At 43.4% G+C, this 23602-nt stretch overlaps 1 protein-coding gene across 1 annotated transcript in view; it reads left to right on the top strand.

Annotated features, from left to right (window-relative positions):
• Positions 1-23602, top strand: part of LOC122941839 (chloride channel CLIC-like protein 1) — a 292415-nt gene that overhangs the window by 173275 nt on the left and 95538 nt on the right. Inside the window, exon 3 of the mRNA XM_044299300.1 lies at positions 14826-14978. Coding sequence (XP_044155235.1) covers positions 14826-14978 — 153 coding nt within the window. The remainder of the gene's footprint in view (positions 1-14825; positions 14979-23602) is intronic.

Here is a 23602-nt window from a genome sequence, read left to right as displayed (position 1 = left end):
TAAAGTGGCTAATGATCTCCTGACATAAAAAAGGAATGTCAACTTTTCTCTACTGATTCTTTTGGACCTCTCTGCAGTGTTTGATATGGTAGACCACAAACTCCTCCTCCACATGCTCCACTCAATTGGCCTTAAGGACACTTCTTTCCTGGTTCTCTTCTTCTTGATTATCTTCTCTTCTTGATGTTGGGGTTCAGTTCTAGGTCCTCTGCTCCTTCTTTCTCTACACAGCCCCGTTCAGATAGACTCTGAGTAGATTTAGTTTTCAGTACCATCTCTATGCTGATGACACCCAACTATACACTTCATCCCCTGACATCACCTCTGCTTTACTCCAAAACACCAGTGCATGTCTGGCAGATGTCTCTAACATCATGTTCTCTCTGTATCTAAAACTGAACCTCTCAAAAACTCAACTTCTTGTCTCTTCCCCCATCTACTAACCCACCTAAACTTGATATTTCAATTTTGGTCTGCTGTACTATCATAACTCCTTGGCAGCATGCCCCTCTGTCTTGGGGTCATGTTTGACTCAAATCTCACCTTTGTTAGCCGTATTCAAACACTTGGACTCTCTTGTCGTCTGCACCTCAACAACATTTCCAGAATCTGCCCATTTCTTATGGTGGAAATGACCAAAACTCTTGTTTTTTTAATTCATTTTCATCTTGACTACTGTAATTACTAATTGATCTTCCTCTCACTAAACTCTCCCCCGTTCAGTCTGTCCTAAATGCTGCAGCCAGGCTATCTGTCAACCTGGTACACTGATGCTTCTAGTCTGTGCCGGTCCCTTCACTGGATGCCCATCCACCATGGAATACAGTTCAAACTTCTCACCCTCCCCCACAAAGGCCTCCATACATCTTTTTCCTTATTTGTGATCTAACATTAGCATCCTCCATAACTCACACCTTGCACTGCCGTCTTGAAGGCTTTTCTTGGGCTGCACCTACTCTCTGGGATGCACTGCTCTAGAATATCAGGTCAATTCCCAACTTGCCTACCTTCAAATGTGTCTTAAAAACACATCTTTTCAGAAAAGCTTATTATGCTTCCTAAACTGGCTCTTTCCCTTGTAACTCCCCCCAACTCCTATCCTTCAGACCAAAACTTTATCTTCTGACAGTAGTCTCCACACCCAAAGCACTAGCATATGCATATCAGCCTACGCCACTCCTTTTTTACCAACTACTTTTTGCGTCACCCCCACTTCCTCACAGATTGTAAGCTCTTGCAAGCAGGAGCTGTCACACCTAGTGTTTCAGTTGTATATTAGCCGGCAATTTTGCAATGTCTTTTGTTCTGTACATGAACCCTCTGAATTGTAAAGCGCTATGGAATATGTTGGGGCTAAATAAATAAAGATTATCATTATTATTATTATTTAGTCTAAACTGTTACTACTTAAAAATGATGTTGCCACTGACAATTAAACCTCTACCGAATTCCACCTATTTGAGAAGGTGAGCAGATAATTTATACAGTTATACAGTGAGTGAGAGAGCAGGCTAAGCTTTATACTTATAAACCTAAAAGTGTTGCTAAAAAACAACCAGAGAATGCCCAATTAAAAATATAAATACTTTATTATATCATCAATTGATCAAAATTCATAAGTATAAGACATTTACACAGAATTCATTTGGAAAACAGTCAGCAAAACAACTTAATAAGCAGCTTTATACTTACACTTATTAAGAGCAGCCTAAGGCCCCTTTGACACGGGCAAGATTTCTGCTCGGGTGCAATGTGTGAGGTGAATGCATAGCACCCGCACTGAATCCGGACCCATTCATTTCTATGGGGCTGTGCACATGAGCGGTGATTTTCACGCATTACTTGTGCGTTGCGAGAAAATCGCAGCATGTTCTATATTGTGTGTTTTTCACGCAACGCAGGCCCCATAGAAGTGAATGTAAATGCGGATGCAGTGCGATTTTCACGCACGGTTGCTAGGAGACAATCGGGATGGGGACTCGATCATTATTTTTTTTCCCTTATAACATGGTTAAAAGGGAAAATAATAGCATTCCTAATACAGAATGCATAGTACAATAGACTGGAGGGGTTAAAAAAATTTTAAAATAATTTAACTCACCTTAATCCACTTGTTTGTTCAGCCCAGCTTCTCTTCTGTCTTCATCTTTGCTGTGCACAGGAAAAGGACCTGTGGTGACATCACTACGCTCATCACATGGTCTGTGACATCATCCGTCACCATGGTAAAAGATCATGTGATGGACTATGTGATGAGCACAGTGACGTCATCAAAGGTCCTATTCCTCAAAGAAGAAGACAGAAGAGTTGCCGGCTGCGTGAACAAGTGGATTAAGGTGAGTTAAAAAAAATATATATATATTTTTGTATAATCCCTCCAGCCCTATTGTATTATGCATTCTGTATTCAGAATGCTATTATTTTCCCTTATAACCATGTTATAATGGGAGATAATACAATCTATACAACCTTGAACCCAAGCCTGAACTTCTGTGAAGAAGTTTGGGTCTGGGTACCACATTCAGTCTTTTATCACGCGCGTGCAAAACACATTGCACCCGTGCAATAAAAACTGAACAACGGAATGCAATCGCAGTCAAAACTGACTGCAATTGGGTACCTACTTGCCGCAACGCACCTGGACCTTATCCGAACACGCTCATCTGCAAGGGACCTAAGGGGCATACAGGCTGGTCAGGAGTGCATAACTGAAGAGTAAGCCACACCTCCGGTACAAACTGCAAAGAAAAAAAGGGGGGCAGTCAGCATATCCCAATGCGTAGGTACATGTTGCTATGGCTGAAAACACAAAGAAAAAAAATACAATGCAACAGCACTCTGAAAACCAAATAAAGTAGAAAAAACTTATTTTAATGCTAATGTTATGCTTATTAAGTAAATTTCTGATTCTTGGCAAATACATTTTGTACAAAATTATTTGGGCCTGTCTGCCACACGTCAAGGCAATCTCTGTAAGACTGGAACCTAACACTAAATTCTACCTGTTATGTGCCATGACGGCTACCATAAAATTCAGGGAGTGTAAGCTAAGCCTGCTCTCCCTCACTCACTGGAAGCCTTTTGGCACCAGGAGAGGTATAGGGTAGACTCTCATTGCATTCATTGGGGCCATCTGGCACCAGGAGGGGTGTGGACTGGGCATGCATGTTGGTACCAGCATTCCCTGGATTTAATGGAGGCCATTTTGGCACCAAAAATGCAAAAAATTAAGGTGGGCCCAGCATGCTTGTAGAACCTACACTCCCTGAATTTTATGGTAGCCGTCATGGCACATAAATGGTATTTGACCTCACCTGGCTGGAAGCCAGCCGAACATGCCGAGAGGAAAATACTTGCCTTTCCAGACACAACCCTTCACTGTGTCACATAACCCCTTCCTTTGTTCAACCCTGAGGGGGTGGGCACACGCCAGACAATGCAATCGGGACAGGGCATCCACGTTTCCCTGCAACCGGCCTGCTCTCTGTTCTACTGAGAACTTAAAGTTCTGCAGAGACAAAAAACATCTGGTGACCCGGGCATTCCTGTCTTTGGCCTGGCTCATCCACTTGAGAGGGGAGTGGTCGGTCACCAGGCAGAACTTTCTCCCCAACAAATAGTAGCGGAGAGACTCGAGTGCCCACTTGATAGCCAATAGGGATGAGTGACAGGGGCTATATTTGAGCTTGCAATATTTCACAAATATTTGGGCGAATATTCATCATATATTCGCGAATTTGAGATCATTTTCTTGATTGCGAAAAATCGGCAATGTAATATTCACTGAATGCGTGCAAAATATAGGCGTGGGTCACTTTTGCTACATTTTCTAAGCTGCCAGATATTTCCTGAGACTGGAGAAAATGTTTGGCATGGCAGAACATAAAAAATGGCTTTATATGCAGTTAGAGTGCTCCAATATATTCACGATTGCACTAATCGGCACTAATGATGAGAATATTTTGTCGCAATACGTGAAACCACATTTTAGCAGGTCTGCATGAATGTTTTGGTTTAGACACCAGAACCCAACACAATGCACTGCAACATGTACACTATATCAGGATATAACCTACACGGACTATCTCCCACTAACTATCTGTATTATATATATATATATCAGCTAACTATCTAATGTAGTGTGGAAAGCACAGAGCAAAGCAATGACACTGCTGTCTCTCTCAGAACTTAAAAAAAAAACTGTGGAAAATCGCTGCTGGCGAAGTTCTTATACTGTATAGTATGAGGTAGGCAACTTTCCTATTGGTTGCTAGGGATGTTGCTAAGCTCAGACAAAGACACTGCAACCTTCTCATTGGCCCCCAAGCAGGAAGGAAGGTTACTGATGAAAAAAAACCTTGAATATTAGAAATTACGAATCTATATCACTATATACTAAATATTCGCAAATTCATGAAGTGCCGATATTCGCAATTCAAATATTCGCGCACAACACTAATAGCCAGGCACACACTCTCCACTATACTGTACCTGTTTTTGGCTGGGGTGAGCTTGTGGCTTAGGAAGACAACAAGATGCTCCTGCCTGTTGACTTCCTGAGACAGTACAGCACTGAGGCCTACTTCAGAGGCATCCGTTGAACTCCCTCTTGAAGTCAGGCGTTACAAAAACCAGGTGACCCACACAGTGCCGACTTCAAAGCGTCAAAAGCCTCTTCCTCCCAATCATCCCAGCAAACATCCCATATTTTTGTCCCTTCAAGAGTCCTGTCAAGGGCACGGCTAGAGTAGCAAAGTGGGGAACAAACCTCATGTAATAGCCATCATTCCCATTAATTACTTTATTTGCCTAGTGGTGACAGGTCGGGGCCAATTCCAGATCAACTCTATTTTGTTCACTTGGGGTTTGATGACTCCTCGCCCAATGACATACCCCAGGTACTTAGTCTCTTCTAACCCTATCGCACATTTTTTGGGGGTTAGCAGTTAGGCCAGCTTTCCGAAGGGTGCCTACTACAGCCTGCACTTTGGGTAGGTGACTTTCCCAGTCGGTACTTTGGATGACAATATCGTCCAGGTAAGCCAAAGCGTACTGACTATGTGGACGAAGCACAATGTCCATTAGTCGCTGAAAAGTGGCGGGGCGCCACGCAGACTAAAGGGTAAGATCTTATATTGATACAGCTCCTCAGGCTTAATGAAGGCAGTTTTCTCTTTGGCAGCCTCCGTTAAGAGCACTTTCCAGTATCCTTTCGTGAGGTCCAAAACCGAAAAATACCGGGCTTGTGCTCACCTCTCGATGAGCTCATCCACCCTGGGCATGGTATAACCATCGAATTTGGAAACCTCGTTAAGTTTGCAAAAGTCATTGCAAAACCGCAACATCCTGTCCGGCTTGGGTATCAATACTATAGGACTGGCCCACTCATTTCTTGACTCCTCAATGATGTCTAGATGCAACGTTAGCTGCACCTTTTCCGATATGGCTTGTTGCCGAGCCTCGGGTACCCAGTATAGTTTTAATCGGACTTTTGCCTGAGGCTCAGTGACAATGTCATGCTAGATTATGGAAGTGCGTCCAGTGAGGTCCGATAACACATCCGTGTTCTGACTAACAAACTCCCTGGCCTCCTGAGTCTATTTAGAGGAGAGGCTGTCAGCAATTTTTACTGTGGCAGCCGCCTCTCTTACATCAGACAGAGGGGCCGGTACCTCTGCTCCTAGAAAACCCGGCCGTGGGCTGTCTTCTTTACAGGTTTCCCTATCTTTCCCTACTTTTTGAGTAAATTCACATGGTAAACCTGCTCTGGCTTTTGCTGCCCTGGCTGGTGTACCTTGTAGTTTACATCTCCAATTTTCTTGAGTACCTCGTAGGACCCCTGCCACCTAGCCAGGAACTTACTGTCCACGGTCGGCACCAGAACCAAAACCTTATCACACTGGTTAAAGATCCGGACCCGAGCCTGCCAATTATAGACCCGACTCTGGGCTCGCTGAGCTGCATCCATATGCTCCCTAACTAGAGGCAACACTGTCTATCCCATCTTGCATCTGGGTAACATACTTAATGCTTCTTTTATGTGAAGTTTGTTGTTGTTCCCACACCTCTTTGGCCACATCCAAGAGACCGCAAGGGTATCTGCCATATAGCAGTTCGAATGGCGGGAACCGAGTAGAGGCATGGGGTACCTGTCGCACTGCGAACATGAGATAGGGCAGAAGGAGGTCCCAGTCCTTCCCATCTTTAGACACAACCGTTCTACCAGACCGTCCGTTTGCGGATGGTAAAGGAACGTCCATAGTTGTTTTATGTGCAACAGCTTACAGAGTTCCCTCATCACCTTGGACATAAAAGGAGTCCCTTGGTCAGTAAGAACCTCTTTAGGTAGTCCCACTCGGGAAAACCTCTCCATTAACTCCTTAGGCTACTTTCACACTTGAGTTTTGTGCGGATCCGTCTTGTATCTGCACAGATGGATCCGCATGAATAATGCAAACTCTTGTATCCGTTAATAAAACAGATCCGTCTTGACTTACATTGAAAGTCAATGGGGGACGGATACGTTTTCAATTGCACCATATTGTGTCAGTGAAAAACTGATCCGTCCCCATTGACTTACATTGTAAGTCTAGACTGATCCGTTAGGCTACGCATAGTCAGACGGTCACAAAAACGCTGCAAGCACGCCAAACGCAGCCAAATTGATGCATTCTGAACGAATCCTTATCTATTCAGAATATATTGGGGCTTAACTGATCCGTTTTGGGCCGCTTGTGAGAGCCCTGAAACGGATCTCACAAGCGGACCCAGAAACGCCAGTGTGAAAGTAGCCTTAGCTATGAGTTTGGCTTAGGTATGTCGCAGTGGCACCGCCTCCAGGTACAGAGTGGCGTAGCCTAAAATGACTAAGATGTGTTGATGACCTCTGGCGGACTTCAGTACTGGGCCTATGGGGTCCATAGCTATTCGGTCAAATGGTACTTTGGGAGAGGTACTAGAGGACTATGGAAATGTGGCTGGGGGCTAGTTATCTGGCAGGTCGGGCAAGACTTACAAAACCCTTCAACTTCTTTGAATATTCTGGGCCAGTAAAACCACTGTAGAATATGATCCAGAGTTTTCTGCAGCCCCAGGTGACCCCCGAGAATGTGTTGGTGGGCTAGATCTAACACAAGCTTGCGATAAGCCTTGGGGACCACCAACTGTTCAATAGGCTCCCCCCATAGTTGGTTGACCTGATGCAACATATCCTGATGAACCATAAAACAATGAAACACTGACTCTGTCCCAGGTTGTTGTGGTTCACCATCTACTATTAACACATTTTCCTAGGTGCGGGATAGGGTTGCGTCCCGACGTTTGGCGATACCCAAATTATCCCTGGAGACATTGAGGTTTGCCAATTCAGGACCTGGCGGTGGGATAGTCTTTTAAGTCTCCATGGATGCACATGACCCTGACTTTCCGGCCAGTATACTCCGCTGACCGTTCCAGGGGAGCCCTTACTAGGGACACCACACTCCCTGAGTCCAGCAGAACCTCCACCTGGTACAGGTGGTTTAAAGTTTTTGGGGTACCTGCTGCACACAGCTTCCTGCATATAGCGACTGACGGTAGCCATAATTAGTATCCTTGGGTTCCACCTGATGGGGACAGTCAGCTCTTACATGGCCCGACTCCTGACACCGCCAGCAGGCTATCGGAGCCAGGTCCATAGACGGTACACCCCGGGTGGGTTTGGTTGGTGCAAGTCGCCGGGTCTGGGATGGAGATTTATGGGGGTTTGACTGCTCCCCTCCCAAAAGAACCCCCTGTAACAGTCTTAGTAGCCTCATAGTGTTCCACCAAGACCACCATTTCTAGGGTGTTTCCAGGAGACACCTGGCCGATCCAGTGCTGGAGAGAGGGTGGCAGGGCCCTCCAGAACATATCAGTCAATAGTCTATCCAGCATAGCTGTGGGACCCAGCACATCAGGCTGTAGCCACTTTTGCAAGAGGTAGAGTAAGTCATAATACTGGGTCCTTGCAGGCTTAGCCAGCTTAAACCCCCACTGATGTACCCTTTGGGCCCAGACCAACACATTCACCCCCAGTCTTGCCAAAATCTAACCCTTTACTTTTTGGTAGTTGGCCGCTTGATCGTCCGGCAAGTCGAAATACACCCACTGCGAATCTGATGCCAGGAATGGAGCGACGATCTCAGCCCACAGGTCACAGGGTAGCTTTTCCCTGATGGCCACTTTCTCGTACATCACCAGGTAGGTTTCGATGTCGTCTGCGGTGGTCATCCTAGGAATCGCTGCACGGACTGCTTTCCGGGCATCGTGGACGTTTGGGTTTGCTCCTGCTGTCTGCAAAGCCTTCATGTGTTGTAGCAGCAACTGGTCAGTCTCCTGCTGCTGCTTATTAGCCTCGCGTTGCTGCAGGTTTGTCTTTCGCTGCTGCAGATTACCCTCCATGAGGGCCTTCACAACAACCTCCATTTTGTCGTGGGGCACTGGTTGTAATACAGCTGGTTTCATGTACGACATACAACCGTGCCTGAAATATGCAGAAACCAAAAATATCAGGGTTCACGCCAGCCTCACTGCTCTTGTGCGCATCCTCCACCAATTGTGGGGTTTCGCTCTGGTAGATGGTGTAAGCAGGTGCAGTACAGAGGCAAAATACAAGTTCTTAACTCAAAATGTGAGTGTTAATTCACACTTGAGGCAATTGCACAAAACAGCACGTAATGTTGCAGTCTTGGTGTTAATTCAGACACAATGTAAAGTTCATATAACACAAGTCACCTTGCTGGCAGTTCTGCCTCCAGTAGTCCACAGCACGGTTTAGGGGCCTGTTTCCCCCGCATGCAGCTCTCAGCCCTACAGCACGGCACAAAGCCTCAGATCTCAAAAACAAAGACATCTCTGCTGAGCCCAGCTGCCTATCTAAGGACAGCCAGGCGCTGCCAAAACCCGAACCGGCGCTTAAACTCCGGTCCAGTATTTGACTTCACATGGCTGGAAACCAGCCTAGCTGCACATGCTGGGAGGAAAATATCTACCTTTCCAGACACAACCCCTCGCTGTGTCACAATAGTTACAGAAGTCCTTTGAGATGCTATATGATAGGCACAGGGTAACTGCTGAAAACACATGACTGAGCATCGAGGTTCTTGTGGAGATGCTATAAACTTAGAATTTTATAGTCCTGACAAATTACATAGCCTACATTACCTTTACCATACAAAACAACAAAATATGTTCTTCATTTAAATATTCCCTCACATTCTTTTCTGTTACTCCTCTTTTTATTCTTTCATCAACATATTTTCTATGTAGTAAACCATTTTTTATGTCATATTCCACACATCAGTTGACATGGGTTGCTCTCTGCGGAGCAGCTTTTTATACTTATTGCATAAATCATTGGTTTTATGGGAGGGGAGTAGTAAATGGTAGACTTTTGTCCACATGTTTGCCATTCCTTTCCTTAGACATCCCCCAACATTGTCTGAGAATGCTAAAAACCGCAGATGTACCTAATCATCACAGCATACAGGTTAAACTCGAAAAATTTGAATATTGTGCAAAAGTTCATTTATTTCAGTAATGCAACTTAAAAGGTGAAACTAATATATGAGATAGACTCATTACATGCAAAGAGAGATATTGGAAATATTGTGAAAAGGTTCAATATTCTAGGCTCAAAGTGTCACACTCTAGTCAGCTAATTAATCCATAACACCTGCAACTGTTCATGAGCCATTCAATTGTCTCTCAGTCTAGTTCAGTAGGAATCACAATCATGGGAAAGACTGCTTTGCTGACCTGACAGTTGTGCAGAAAACCATCATTGACACCCTCCATAAGGAGGGAAAGCCTCAAAAGGTAATTGCAAAAGAAGTTGGATTTTCCCAAAGTGCTGTATGAAAGCTCATTAATAGAAAGTTATGTGGAAGGGACAAGTGTGGAAGAAAGGAAGAAAAAGGTGCACAAGCAGCAGGGATGACCGCAGCCTGGAGAGGATTGTCAGGAAAAGGCCATTCAAAAGTGTTGGGGAGAGTTAGTGCACCAAGAGCTACCACACACAGACGGATCCTGGACATGGGCTTCAAATGTCATATTCCTCTTGTCAAGCCTCTCCTGAACAACATACCACGTCAGAAGAGTCTTACCTGGGCTAAAGAAAAAAATGAACTGGTCTGTTGCGCAGTTGTCCAAAGTCCTCTTTTCTGATGAGAGCAACTTTTGCATCTCATTTGGAAACCAAGAAGCGAGAGTCTGGAGGAAGAATGGAGAGGCACACAATGCAAGATGCTTGAAGTCCAGTGTGAAGTTTCCACGGTCTGTGTTGATTTGGGGAGCCATGTCATCTGCGGGTTTTGGTCCACTGTACTTCATTAGGTCCAGAGTCAATGTAGCTGTCTACCAGGAGATTTTGGAGCACTTCATGCTTCCTTCCGCAGACGAGCTTTATTGAAAGGGTGACTTCATTTTCCAGCAGGACTTGGCACCTGCCCACACTGCCAAAAGTACCAAAACCTGATTCAATGACCATGGGATTACTGTGCTTGATTGGCCAGCAAGCTCGCCTGACCTGAACCCCATAGAGAATCTATGGGGCATTGCCAAGAGAAAGATAAGAGACATGAGACTGAACAATGCAGAAGAGCTGAAGGCTGCTATTGAAGCATTCTGGTCTTCCATAACACCTCAGCAGTGCCATAGGCTGATAGCACCCATGCCACGCCACATTGAGGCAATAATTGATGCAGATGGGGCCCAAACCAAGTACTGAGTATATATGCATGATTATACTTTTCAGAGGTCCTATTTTTTATTAAGCATCCTTTTTTTATTGATTTCTTATAATCTAGTTCTCTGAGATTGTGAATTTGGGGTTTTCCTAAGCTGTAAGCCATAATCATCCAAATTATAACAAATAAAGACTTGACATGTCTTGCTGTGCATCTAATGAGTATATTTTGTATATTAGTTTCACCTTTTAAGTTGCATTACTGAAATAAATGAACTTTTGCACACTATTCTAATTTTTCTAGTTTCACCTGTACAGTCTGCACCCAGGGATGGTAAGCGAGAGCTATCGGCTCGTTCTTCTTCTATGGTTTTTACTGATTCAAACGAACGAGACAGGGTTGTATTTGCTGCTTTTATAGCAATTCACTGTGATATGCCCCTGCTGTGTTACTGTAGATCAGATGTACTGTACGTCTAAAATTATCTCTAAACCTGAGTCTCTTGAATTAAACCAAGGACATTTTAGGCCTCTCTAACACAGAAGAAGACTCCCTCCAGTATTATATATAGCACTTGGCTACAGGTTTTTGAATTTGGACCCAGAAGCTTCAAGTTACATCTTTGAGAGACACTATTGTTTTCAGCATAAATCAAACAGATTTTCTTTGTGAGACTCCCCTTAAATGTGTATGTGCCCAGCCATAAATTTACCAACCAGTTATGAACAATAAAAATTAAAGGGAACCTGCACCAACACAGGTTACGGAGTACAATATCCAATAAAGACTTCCTTCATTCACAAATTAACACCAAGGAACTGGTTGTCCTTAGAATATTACAGAGCAGTACCAGGCATTGTTGATTTATTTCTGCATCCCCTACATAAGTTTGGACACTGTTGGGGTTGATTGGAAAGATCCCAATACCGACAATCTGGCTTGCAGCTATTCTTACACGTTCATAGTGACTACCCTGTGCAACTTTCTGCACAACAGAAGATGAACACATTCCCCTTTTTTTCCTGCTTCACCGTATGCAAGTTAGATATTGCAATACTCAAATTAGTGCCATTTTGTTATTCTCCCCTTTTCCCCCTCAAGACTGGGCTAATGTATTTACATAACCTATTAATATTTTTGGAGTGTGAGAGGGAAAAATGACAGAATTGTAAATGAGTGTCACCTGTTAAAAATAAATGAGTATCACCTGTTAGAAGCAAGGGTGTGTGTGGTAAAACCACACTGATGTTCCCGGTGCAGGACCCATATCCTTACATCTTTACACAATGGCGCCGTCTAGTTTACATCGGTGTCCCGAATGTACCATCGGCATATGTGCAAAATTGCGCACAGCCGGAAGTAACTTCGCATTCCAAAGACCGGCAGCGCATCACCGATGACACTTGTTCGGCTCGGTATTAGTCAGGGAGAGCTGGAGAGCAGAAGAGAGAGTTAGTGTAGGGATTGAAATAGCAATATTTCAGTTTTTATACTTGTTAGAGACCCAAAAGGACTATTGTGTGGCAGCAATATATATTTTTAGCGCAGCCTGCGATAAATTTCTAAAACTTGTGTAGCACTGCAGTGGGGAAGCGGCAACAGGTCGAGCTTAAACTGATCTGCTTAGGTCAGGCATGCTCAACCTGCGGCCCTCCAGCTGTTGCAAAACTACAACTCCCATCATTCCTGGGCAGCCCTCAGCTGTCAGTCTGCAGAAGGACATGGCTCCAACTGTTGCAAAACTACAACTCCCATCATTCCTGGACAGCCTTCAGCTGTCAGCCTGCAGAAGGACATGGTGGGAGTTGTAGTCTAAATGGAAGCATACTGGAAATATACGTGGCCAGAGAAAGATCAACAGCGACAACCATCGCTGGTCCATGATCTTGCAGAAGATGAACGAGGAGTCTTTTTGGACCTTATGAGTTTACTCCAGAAGAATGATTTAAATATGGGTCTGTTCCCTAATGTCACTTTGTTTTTTCAAGCAATTTTACAGGAGACTCAGAAGCAGACATTGCTCAAGATGTATAGTAGAAACTTGGGGAAGGTGAAGCTTATCACAATTCAGAAATTACTACAAGGAAGCGCATTAAGGTGGGAATGTCGTTCTGTGGGATATTGATTTGTATATTTGTAAAGCGAAAACGCAACTGAATAATTGTTCAATAATCCAATCTATTATTCAGTTGCTTTTTCGCTTTACAAATATACATCAATATATATCAATATCCCACAGAAAGACATATCATAAGGTCCAAAAAGACTCCTCGTTCATCTTCTGCAAGATCATGGACCAGTGATGGTTGTCGCTGTTGATCTTTCTCTGACTACGTATATTTGCAGTATGCTTCCATTTACTGGTCTGCTTCCTATCAAAATCCAATTTATCCCGATGTAATTTGGATTTCTTACCCAACATTATTTCCTTATCATAGCTCTCCAATGTGAGAGCATACAGTTAGGTATGTATGTCATGATCAATTATGTTATTATATACATTTTGGGATTTTCTCTATTAGTAATAATTTATTCCAATTTTTTTTCTTCTTCTCACTTTTCTTTTTCACTGTTTTCTGGTGCAGGCCCATATATCTCATATAGCTTCATGCTCTATGATTATCATGTACGTTTTTTGGTGTTTTTTGCTTTATTATGGTGATGAAATATGACATTATGAATTATTTTTATTTATTTGTATTTATAATTGTAGTACTACACGGGTTATCCAGGTGATGATGTATAGAATCATATATTTGAAAGATGGAACTATAAGTGTATTTGGGGATGTCATATGGAATCATAGATTAATTTGTTCTCATTTATTTATGAATTTAGAAGTCATAGTATTATGAATTTATTTTTATGCATTGGTATATATTTATCTTAATTTATTATTGTAAAACGGAGTTATTTTTTATGTAATATTATACTATGAATTAATTATTTAGACAACTTAACCACTTTATGTCTAATTTGTCTTGGGTTCAGATATAGGGTTTTGAATCATGAATTGTTTTGACACATATATTTTCTATATACACTGAACAAAAATATAATTTAATATAATACATTTTGCATGATCTGAACTCAAAGATCTGAAACATTTTCTTGCCAAAATTCTGCAAATTCGCACAGCTATTGAAGAAGAGTGGACCAACATTCTACAGGCCACAAATGTTGGCCACACCAGATACTGACTGGTTTTCTGAACCCCCCCAGTAAGGCAAAACTGTGCACATTTCACAGTGGCCTTTTATTGTGGGAAGTCTAAGGCACACCTGTGCAATATTCATGCTGTCTAATCAGCACCTTGATATGCCCTACCTGTGAGGTGGGATGGATTATCTCGGCAAAGGAGAAGTGCTCACTAACACAGATTTAGACAGATTTCTGAACAATATTTGAGTAATGCCAAAAATGACTGTCGGAGCTGGCATTTCCTGCATATTGAGAGGCTTGTATTTCCTAGATGACCCATTTAGCTCAATGACTGAATAAAGGGATAAAGCGGATTTGGAGCACATAAAGATGTATATTAAAGTTTGCCTGAATGAGAATGGTGCAGCAAAAGCTCTTTGTATGTGCCTCTTTATGAAGTCCATGTCCCCTCAGTGCATGTATTGGGGCTAGACTGAGTCTGGAGACACAGCATCCGGGCACCACATACAATTGGAGTATCTGGAGGGCTGCTTTGGTGGGAGAAAGCATTACCTCCATGCACTGTGCAAAAGATTTGCTAGATAGTCCTGGAGGTCTCCCGTATTTCCAGGAGCCTCCAGACATTCGAGGAGTGTCCACAGTTAGTATTGTTTGCTGTCACCAGGCTTTTACCTCCATGAGGGTTGGCAAGTATGATGATATAAAGTGTTATGAAATTAAACTTCTTATAATTTGGACTTCTTTAGATATCTGCCTATTCTGGAGCTACAGCTCCCAAGTGTATTTAACATTTTTTCTATGTCTATATATTTTATGCAAATTGTAAAACTGCAACTCTCAGCATGCCTTAACACCTGCTGGTTACCAAGGCATGCTGACTCATGGCAGATAGTGTCTGCAGACTACACAACTTTTAGGTGTTGAGAAAATAATCTATTTCTGTGTTTCTTTGCTTAGGGGTATGCTAGGAGTTGTTACCAGCAAGATCTATCCTTCTGGGAAACTCTGAAGGTATGGTTGTCCTGGAATTTCTCTTGGGATAGTGACTCCTGTGAGAGTTACTACAAGGCTTTGATGGTGGATCCTTTATGGGAAGTGACACCACTTATGGTAAGTAAAGAGTGTGTATTATGTACTAAATGGGGGATTCTGGTGTCTTTAAGGATATTTTCCAAGACTTTTATACTGATGACTTATCCTCTAGATAGGACATCAGTATCTGATCGGAGAGACTCCAACACCTAGGATCCCTAACGATTAGCTGTTTGAGAAGGCACCAGTGCTCCTGTGAGCACCGCGGTCATTTCTCAGCTCACCAAGCTCAGCGCTGTACATTGTATAGCAGCTGTGCTTGGTATTGCGCTCAGCCCCATTCACTTCAATGTGGCTGAGCTAGACCTAGGCCATGTGACCGATCACCGTGTCACATCGCCTAGACTAAGCTGCAAGAAGGCTGGATTTACTGCGAGCATTGGTGCCGTCTCAAACAGCTGATCAGTGGGGATTCAGGGTTTTGTACCCCCACCGATCAGATACTGATGAGCTATCCAAAGGATACTGTAGGCCATCGGTATAAAAGTCTTGGAAAACCCAAAAGTGCAACCCAATGCAGATGAAGTGGAGTTTATTGCTATGATTAGGTATTGTAATGTATTATGACTGAATTAATGATTTATTGCAACAAATTAATACAAATTAAAGTGCATTTCCAATTGTCTTACCCTAGTCTTAAGGTTGATTTACACCTTGCAGTGATTGGGCTGATAATCTGGAATGAACGTTCCTGCAAACGCTCGTTCCTGACAATCTGCCTGTGTAAAGGTGCCACCAATCACCCGATGAACAAGTGAAACGCTCATTCCTCTGGTGATCCTGTTGTTCGTGCAGGCACCTAAGCAATCGTTTCTGGGCAGCAGATCGTGCTGTCTATATGGTGATCTGCTGCCCAGAAACAATGATTGATCCCTCGTCCTCATACTATAGAGAAGATTTCTGTTTGTAAATGCAGCTTTCTCCTTGACTGAGTGAGCAGCCGACTGCTGGGAAGGAACGCTATCTGCTGCTCTTTGCATGGTGTAAATGCACTTTTACACTTACCCCAGCGTAGGAATGCTTTCCCCTTATGGAGTAGTTAGTAAGATCGAAAGCCGGGATGTGCAATAGTGATGGACAAAGAGAAGAGGGAAAAGCCTCTCTGCATTCTTGGTGACTGGACAATTGCGGCAATTTCATTTACAGTAGGAGTGCAAAATATGTTAGGATCCTACAAGCTGGGAGACAACTTCTGTGGGATCTGTAATGATGAAAATAATTAATAACATACGTCAAGTTGTCCACAGTTAGTATTGTTTGCTGTCACCAGGCTTTTACCTCCATGAACATCCCAGTAATGTCCCATAGAGGAGATGTGCATTCCTCCGTCATGATTTATCTTCTCCCAGTGACATTTGTCTACTTGAGAACTAAGACACTGAACTAGCTTGGAAAGATTTATTACAACATTTCAGCAGAACTCAGAGGTCACCAAAACAAGACTAAAACACCAGGGCAAGAGGTGACCAATCCTCCACTGACAGATGCCCAAGTTCTGAGTGATCTGCCAGGGACATGTAGCGTTCAGAGAACTCTGCCTAAAATGTTTCAATTCCCCCCCTTTTTTTTTGCATTTGCCTTATGCTAGTGATTGGGTATTGCACCTGCTTTACAGCCATACATGTTGTCACATGTGACTGTACTGTTTGTCTACCCTGTATTAGAATATACGTTCACTGTGAGTATGAGTGACCAAATGTGTTTGACCCAAAATCTAGGCTGAGGTGTGAAGCTAACAGGACAATATAGTTATGGTTGTCTGTATTGAACATTTTCACTTGATAATCGTCTCGTGGCAAGACATATATAAAGAATCCAGGTGAGGTTTTCCTGGCTGAATCTATATAATTATGCACAAACAGTAGGTAGAAAAAAAAGATGATTTTTAATTTTTTTTTAGGGTTTAACAAGAGTTGTTAATAGTATAAAGGAATAATCTACAAAGGTAGAATGGAGGGACTAATTATGTCGGAACCTGGCTACAGGAAGATAGCAGGGACAAGCTGGTCGGACTGGCCCACAACAGTACATGTGAATCCCCTGGTGGGCACCTGAGCAAGGTGGGCCCCTAGTCTCCCACTCCCTGGACAGGTGGCACATAACACAGTAGACTTGCTGCACTCCATACATGTATTCAATGTACAGCACCTCAACCAGCCTATGTTCATATAAAAAACCTGATAGATTATTAAAGAAACTCCCCAGTTTATTATTATAGTCACGATCAGATAGCGAAGATGACTTCTAGGTATAGAGGAAAGCTGCCAGTGTCCTCTTTCCCCAGGACCTACCTACCTTAAAGTTGCTGCAGGGACCCCCATATTCAATCACCTGGTAGCATATTGCTGCTGTGTGAGCAGGTAATATTTTAATGTATCCGCACGTTGGGCCCCCAAAGTAAATTTTACTGGTGGGCCCTAGGCACCCCAGTCCGACACTGATCGTAGTAATGTCCTTACAGAGCTAAGCTGCAGTGTAATGTAGAGCAAACAATGTCTCTGTGTCAGCTTCATGCACTGATGTAGAGACACTTACTGAACCTGAGTGCACAGAGCAGGGTATGGCGGCATTACACTGTGTCGGTGACTGAGAAGGTGAAGATTCAGGTTCATCTGCAGAGCTGAGAGAGTAGAATTTTGCATTAGAACTGGGGGTTCAGCACTGGAAATGAGGGGTTAACTTCGCACCCAAAATACATATTGCTGACAGCGCAGTCACTTCTTGCCTAAAGTCATTGTTTCTGCAGAAGTCACTCTCATCATCCTTTACACTGTCACTTGCAAGTTGCTTGCAAAGGAATTAAATCCTGACTCCTGTGGCATAGGACTCTGATGGGCGCTAGGCAAGCCAATCAGCAGCAGGCTCTGCAAGCACTGCTAATGCTGATTGGCTAGCCCATCAGCGAGACAACATAGAGCGCTAGTCGGGACTCCAGCGGGTGCAGCGCTAGTCACTGATGATGTGCTGAGTAATTGAGGGCTCCGAGGACAGGACAGAGGAAGCAGAGCCTGAGCACCGGACATTGACTCAAGGCAGGAACGAGAATTAAGTGTAATTAAGAGGTGGGGCCTTTTTCCAAGACTGGGCCCTCTTCCCCCAGGGACCCCATAGCAGCTGAATGGTATGCCTCTGTTGGAGGTACACCGCTGACTGTACCTTTTTAAAAAAAAAAATTTTTAGTACAATAAGGCCCCATGCACACAACCATATCCGTTTTATGGTCTGCAAATCGTGGATCTGCAAAAAATATGAATGTGGTCCATGTTACATCCACATTTTTTGCGGACTCGTTGACTTCAATAGGTATGTGGTCCAGAGATAGTTTCTGTCAATATAAAACTGTTCCCTATGCACAGAATACCTGGGACCACCACAGATCACGAGAACTGGATCCTCTGTCCCCTTATGAATGAAGTGGCAGGTGCATACATAGCTACTCTGTTTATTCTCTATAGGACTGCTGAAGATAGCTGTGTACAATGCTCAGCTATTTACAGAAGTCCCATAGACATTGAATGAAACCGAAGGGAACATGGTTGGACCTACCATTTCATTTCTTTGGGTACACAGGATCCCTATTCTCATAATCATGGGGGACCCAGCAGTCCCCACCGATCAGATACTTATCCCCTATCCTGTAGATGGGGGATAAAAAAAATTAAGCTGATCTGTAAAACCAAAAAAAGGCCATCACTATCTGATCAGCAGGGGTCCGACACACTGCATCCCCATCCAGTTGACTATGAATATTCATAGAGGTCAGACACACCATTACATAATATACACTGACTTTTATTAATTGCAAGGAATCAAATGTACAGTAGATGTTCTCATTAGAAGTCAGGGCACTGGTCTTAAATGTGTCCCTGTTGATGATGGGCCTTTGACTCGTGAAGATTCAGACCTGCAACACTCAGCATAGGAAAAACCTCCAGTGGAGGAAACCTCTAGGGAGCCATGGCTGACGGACTGCCCTTTTCCTAGGTGGTGGAGGAAAATGATGGCACATGACAAGGATGGTAGATTTTTCCTTGAATCAATGGTGAATGTCAAGTGGGTTGACTTCTGCAGAGGCCAAGCCTTAAATCTGCCTTTTGATGCAGCAGAAAACTCACTGCTTTGGTGAATATATCTGACTGTGGAACGTACGGTGAATGACAAGTCCATTGGTGAATGCAGCAGGAAACTCACTTCTTTGATGAATACATCTATCTGCGGAAAGTCCATTGAATGTCAAGTCCAGTGGTTATTGCAGAGACCAAGCCTGGAATCTGCCTTTGATGCAGCAGGAAACTCATTTCATTAGTGAATACGTCTGACTGCATAAAGTCTGGTGGGTGAGTGCAGAGACCGAGCCTGCAATCTGCCTCTTGCTGAAGTGCAGGTTATCTGATCCTGACTTGTTGACTTGTGGTAGAGTCATCACCTCCAGCTGTATCCCATATTCACTGATGGGACACAGCGAGACCCCTGCTCTGGTACAGTGTGACTTAACAAAGCATCGGAAAATTACATGTAAGTGACACAATTTACTCCTGGTCACTGTGGGTCATTGTAAACCCTTTAACTCCATTAAACTTGGGCCCATGTTTCTAACAGCGTTACCAACGCTTATCACGGTCATTGACTATTATAGCTGTTATTCTTGTTCTGGGACCCACTGCTGTATCCAACATAAACAGAATGCACGTTATAATTGTGGATTGATTTATATATCTTTATAGGGTTTAGAGCTCAGTTTTCCTGATACAAATTGCCAAAACCCTGCTTTCTTACACACTTCTATAGTTAAAATTCTGGGAGCCATTGCGCAAGGTGATATACATATCAAGGTCAATGGGAGATCCCCTAGTGGTGACTGCAGGCAGTTAAACTTTTATCATACGTTATGATATGTATCAGGTGATTTGGATGATTTTCCACTCATGGCCACTGCTCTGCTCATCTTCATAGAGAATCTAAACCCTAAATTATTCTGTGTCATCACTATGGTGTCTCCAGAACTTGGCATCATGTCTGTTATTATTATGAGCTCCTGTCATAAATCACAGTTCGGTAAGTACTTCAGTCCGGCTTAGTCTCCCTACCCTTGTACAATGCAGTGTGCGTGGTGCTCTGCCTTTTAAAAGACAATGGCTCAAACAATTGATTGTAGAGGTAGAAAGAATATGCGGCACTCATCACTGGAATCATCAATCTTCTTTATTCATTGACAAAATCATCATACACAATAGAGCTGGGTAGAACTAACCTCTACCAGAACGCTAAGTAGCGACGGCCGTTTCGCGCAAACTGTGCTTCTTCCGGCTATTGGCATCATGGCGCCCCTTTTTAAGCGTCATCACATGCAATCAACACCAACACCTGTAACGCTAAAACTCGATTAAAACCAGATATAATAAATTACTTAAACAACCCATCAGCACTATTTAGCTATTAGATAAAGGCACTGAGATCGTTCCTCTCTTTAAGGCCACAGGTGGTGGTGTTGATTGCATGTGATGACCCTTAAAGGGCGCTGACTCAGCGCCATGATGCCAGTAGACAGAAGAAGCGCAAATGCAGAGGTAGCGGGGGTGGATAGTAAATATTCCACACATAGTGGAGACGGCTGTTTCGCGCAGAAACGCGCTTCCTCAGGCCATTGACTTCAGCGCATAGCAAAGCGCTGTCTTTTAAGGTGTCCGGGCAGAGTTGTCATGACAACGTACAACAACTAACAGCTCCATTTGACGTACATACAAGAAAATAATAAGACATAATATTCAAATATAAAAACAAATGTGCAACCATAATAAAAGTTACAGAAAAACACTTAATTCATTGTGGTCATTAAGTCCTGGTTGGCCCAGTGCTCCTGTGCGCATGATCCACCTAGCTTCTCTTTGGAGTAGCATTTTATGTCTATCTCCACCCAAAGGGGGGTTGGGAACTGTAACGGATCTCCTGGCACCCCGACCGGGTACCTCCATCGATAGATGCTCCTAGTGCTTTCCGAGGACTCCAAGCACTCTACTCGACACTGTACGCACTGCAGACCCCACGAACCTCTGCAGCTTGATTTGGGTCTCACCGTCCTCCACCCATGCTGGACCCAAGACCGGGCTTCAGCTTCCAGTGGGTGAACCTCTCCTACATCCAGAGAGCAGGAACCATGAACAAGCTCTTACAAGAACTTATACTCAGGGGAGTATTGTGATCTTGCAATCCCCAAGAGTGTAGTTATCCCATTACCCAAACATGAGCCAAAACTTCATGAAGGTATAAAGCAGCCTCTTTATTTTAACACACAAGCATTTTATACACATCTTCCAACAAGGTTACCACCCACAGATTTTTGTAAAAACAGCCAATAACCATGTACAATGCACTCAGACACTCCCACACAAAATCCTCCCCCCTGCCCGTGATAGAATTAACTCACACTGGGTTGATGCAATCATCACAGGCAGGCGAATACACAATATTCTCTGTCCTGGAGACAACCGAGAAGTAATTCAATTATCTCTCAGGACAAAGGACATCGCCAATACACACAGAGAGACAATGGAACAGACCTCCCTACTCAACGTATACAATGCCCCACCCTTTTCAATACACATAGACATTTAACATCCCAAAATGGCACGAATTAGACTAGGGGTTCAAGTTAGTCCAAGTCCTTTGTGAACAAATGAGGCCTGGCTGATGAGAGGACCCATAATCCTGGGGCAAGAGGCTGGTAAACAGGCCCCTCCAAAACCCAGTGGCGAGGTTGGTTTCGCCACAGGAACCAATTCAATACCAGCAAAGCTGAGGGTTTTGCAACTACTATTGTGTGCTTCCCTCATATGCTTAATAAACCTGGGACAGCCCTTTCCTGACTGCACAGAATTAAAGTGTTCCCTCACCCTTTCAAAGAGGCATCTGATGGTCTTCCCTATAAAGAAATGGCCACAGTCACATATCAGAAGATACACTACAAATGTGCTTCTACATGTGATAAAGTCGGACACTCTGTGATGTCCACCACCAATGTTGAGTGTCTTCTTTTGGGAATTGAATTTACAAAATGTGCAATTGCCACACGTTGAAGTTACCTTTTGGTCTCCTGTCACGCAACCAGTTGCTATTTGTTCCATATGTAAAGAGGCTCCTCACTAGCCTTTCTCTAATAGTGTGACTCCTCCTAAATGTGATAAGCGGTCTGTCTACATGCTCCATGAGTGAGGTGCCTCTTTTCAGAATCTCCCAGTTCATATGAATAGATCTCTGTATGCAATCAGCCATCGGGCTGAACTTAAAGGAGAAAACAAACCTCTTTCTCTGGCCCTCCTCAGCAACCCCAAAGTTTTTCACATTCCTATGGGACTTTCTCCTATTGGTAAGTAGATCATGTTGGGACAATTCCCTGGCTTTTTAAATGGTTGTGTCTAGCATTTTTTCAAAGTAACCTATTTTTTGCATTCGTTCTTTCAATTCTAGAGCTTGTTCACCATATCCTTCTGTGGTACTATTTATACGCCTCAATCTAATAAATTGCCCATAAGGGACAGATCTTTTTACACTCTCTGGATGGAAGCATACTGAAAGAACGGCAGTAAGACAATACTTATAATGATGAAACATGGGACATGAACATTTTCAATGAGCCTTTCACCACACACACAGATGGCGACCACGCTGTGACAGCTTACCTTTGTGTTGATGCCAGCAAGAGAATATAATTGTGGTCTAATATGAAGATGTACTGGTTCCCCATTATGAGGTCTACTAGTAAATCTCAATCTACTATAAGGACATTTCATTAAGTTCCATATTTACAGGGCTTTATTTGTTTTCTTGGCCCTTACATTGTAAAATTATTATGAAAGTTGGATTGTGACCTGAAGAGAACAAAGGTCATTGGTTAGGGTTAAAGTGGTCAAAATAGAAGCTACAGTTAAATTAGTTGGGACAGTCATTCAGTGGTACAAATGGGCAAAGGTGGAAGGTTGCCACGATATAGCCTGGTCAGAGGCAGGTGCTCTCAATCTGTACAATGTAAACAGGAGATAAAGGAACATAGGAATGTTCTCATTGCCTCGGCCCACATGAAAGTGCCTTGTGGCACTCACAAAAAAGGGACGTTCTTTATTACATAAACAATGCAATATTTAAAAACCTTTAAAAGCGTTATCTGTCGTACTTTGGACACACGTGCCTGTGACGGTCAGCAAGAGGTGGCACCAGCGTCCAGTTCTCATAGCTACTAGGCCATGGCTACCAGTACAAGTTCTCAGTGCAATCAGATGCAGCTTCAGCACATCTGACGAAATGATATCATGCAGGTGACATGATTTATGGTGCACCATGTGACCTGCAGGGTGATATATTTAATCAGGCAACTGCTAGCCACAGTTGCCTGTGATTTAATTTGGTAAGCTTAACTAACCTGTTTTGCTTTGACTACGCTTTTCTGGATTTGGATCTTAGACTGCTTTTCTGGACCTGCTTCTGACTGCTGACTTTGCTATTGTATTACCTTTGCCTGATTTCTGCTTGGATCTTGACTCTACCTCTGTCTGCAATTTGGACCTTGATATGACCCTATGTGTTTGAGCCAAATTGGCTTCCTTTCTCCTTTTTGTCTTCTGATTTGGCTTTGTTGTACTCCCCTGGTT

The sequence above is a fragment of the Bufo gargarizans genome, chromosome 6, assembly GCF_014858855.1.
Source record: "Bufo gargarizans isolate SCDJY-AF-19 chromosome 6, ASM1485885v1, whole genome shotgun sequence".
NCBI lineage: Eukaryota > Metazoa > Chordata > Amphibia > Anura > Bufonidae > Bufo > Bufo gargarizans.
Note: the sequence above shows the minus strand (reverse complement) of the source record. Positions and strands in the feature narration are given on the sequence as shown.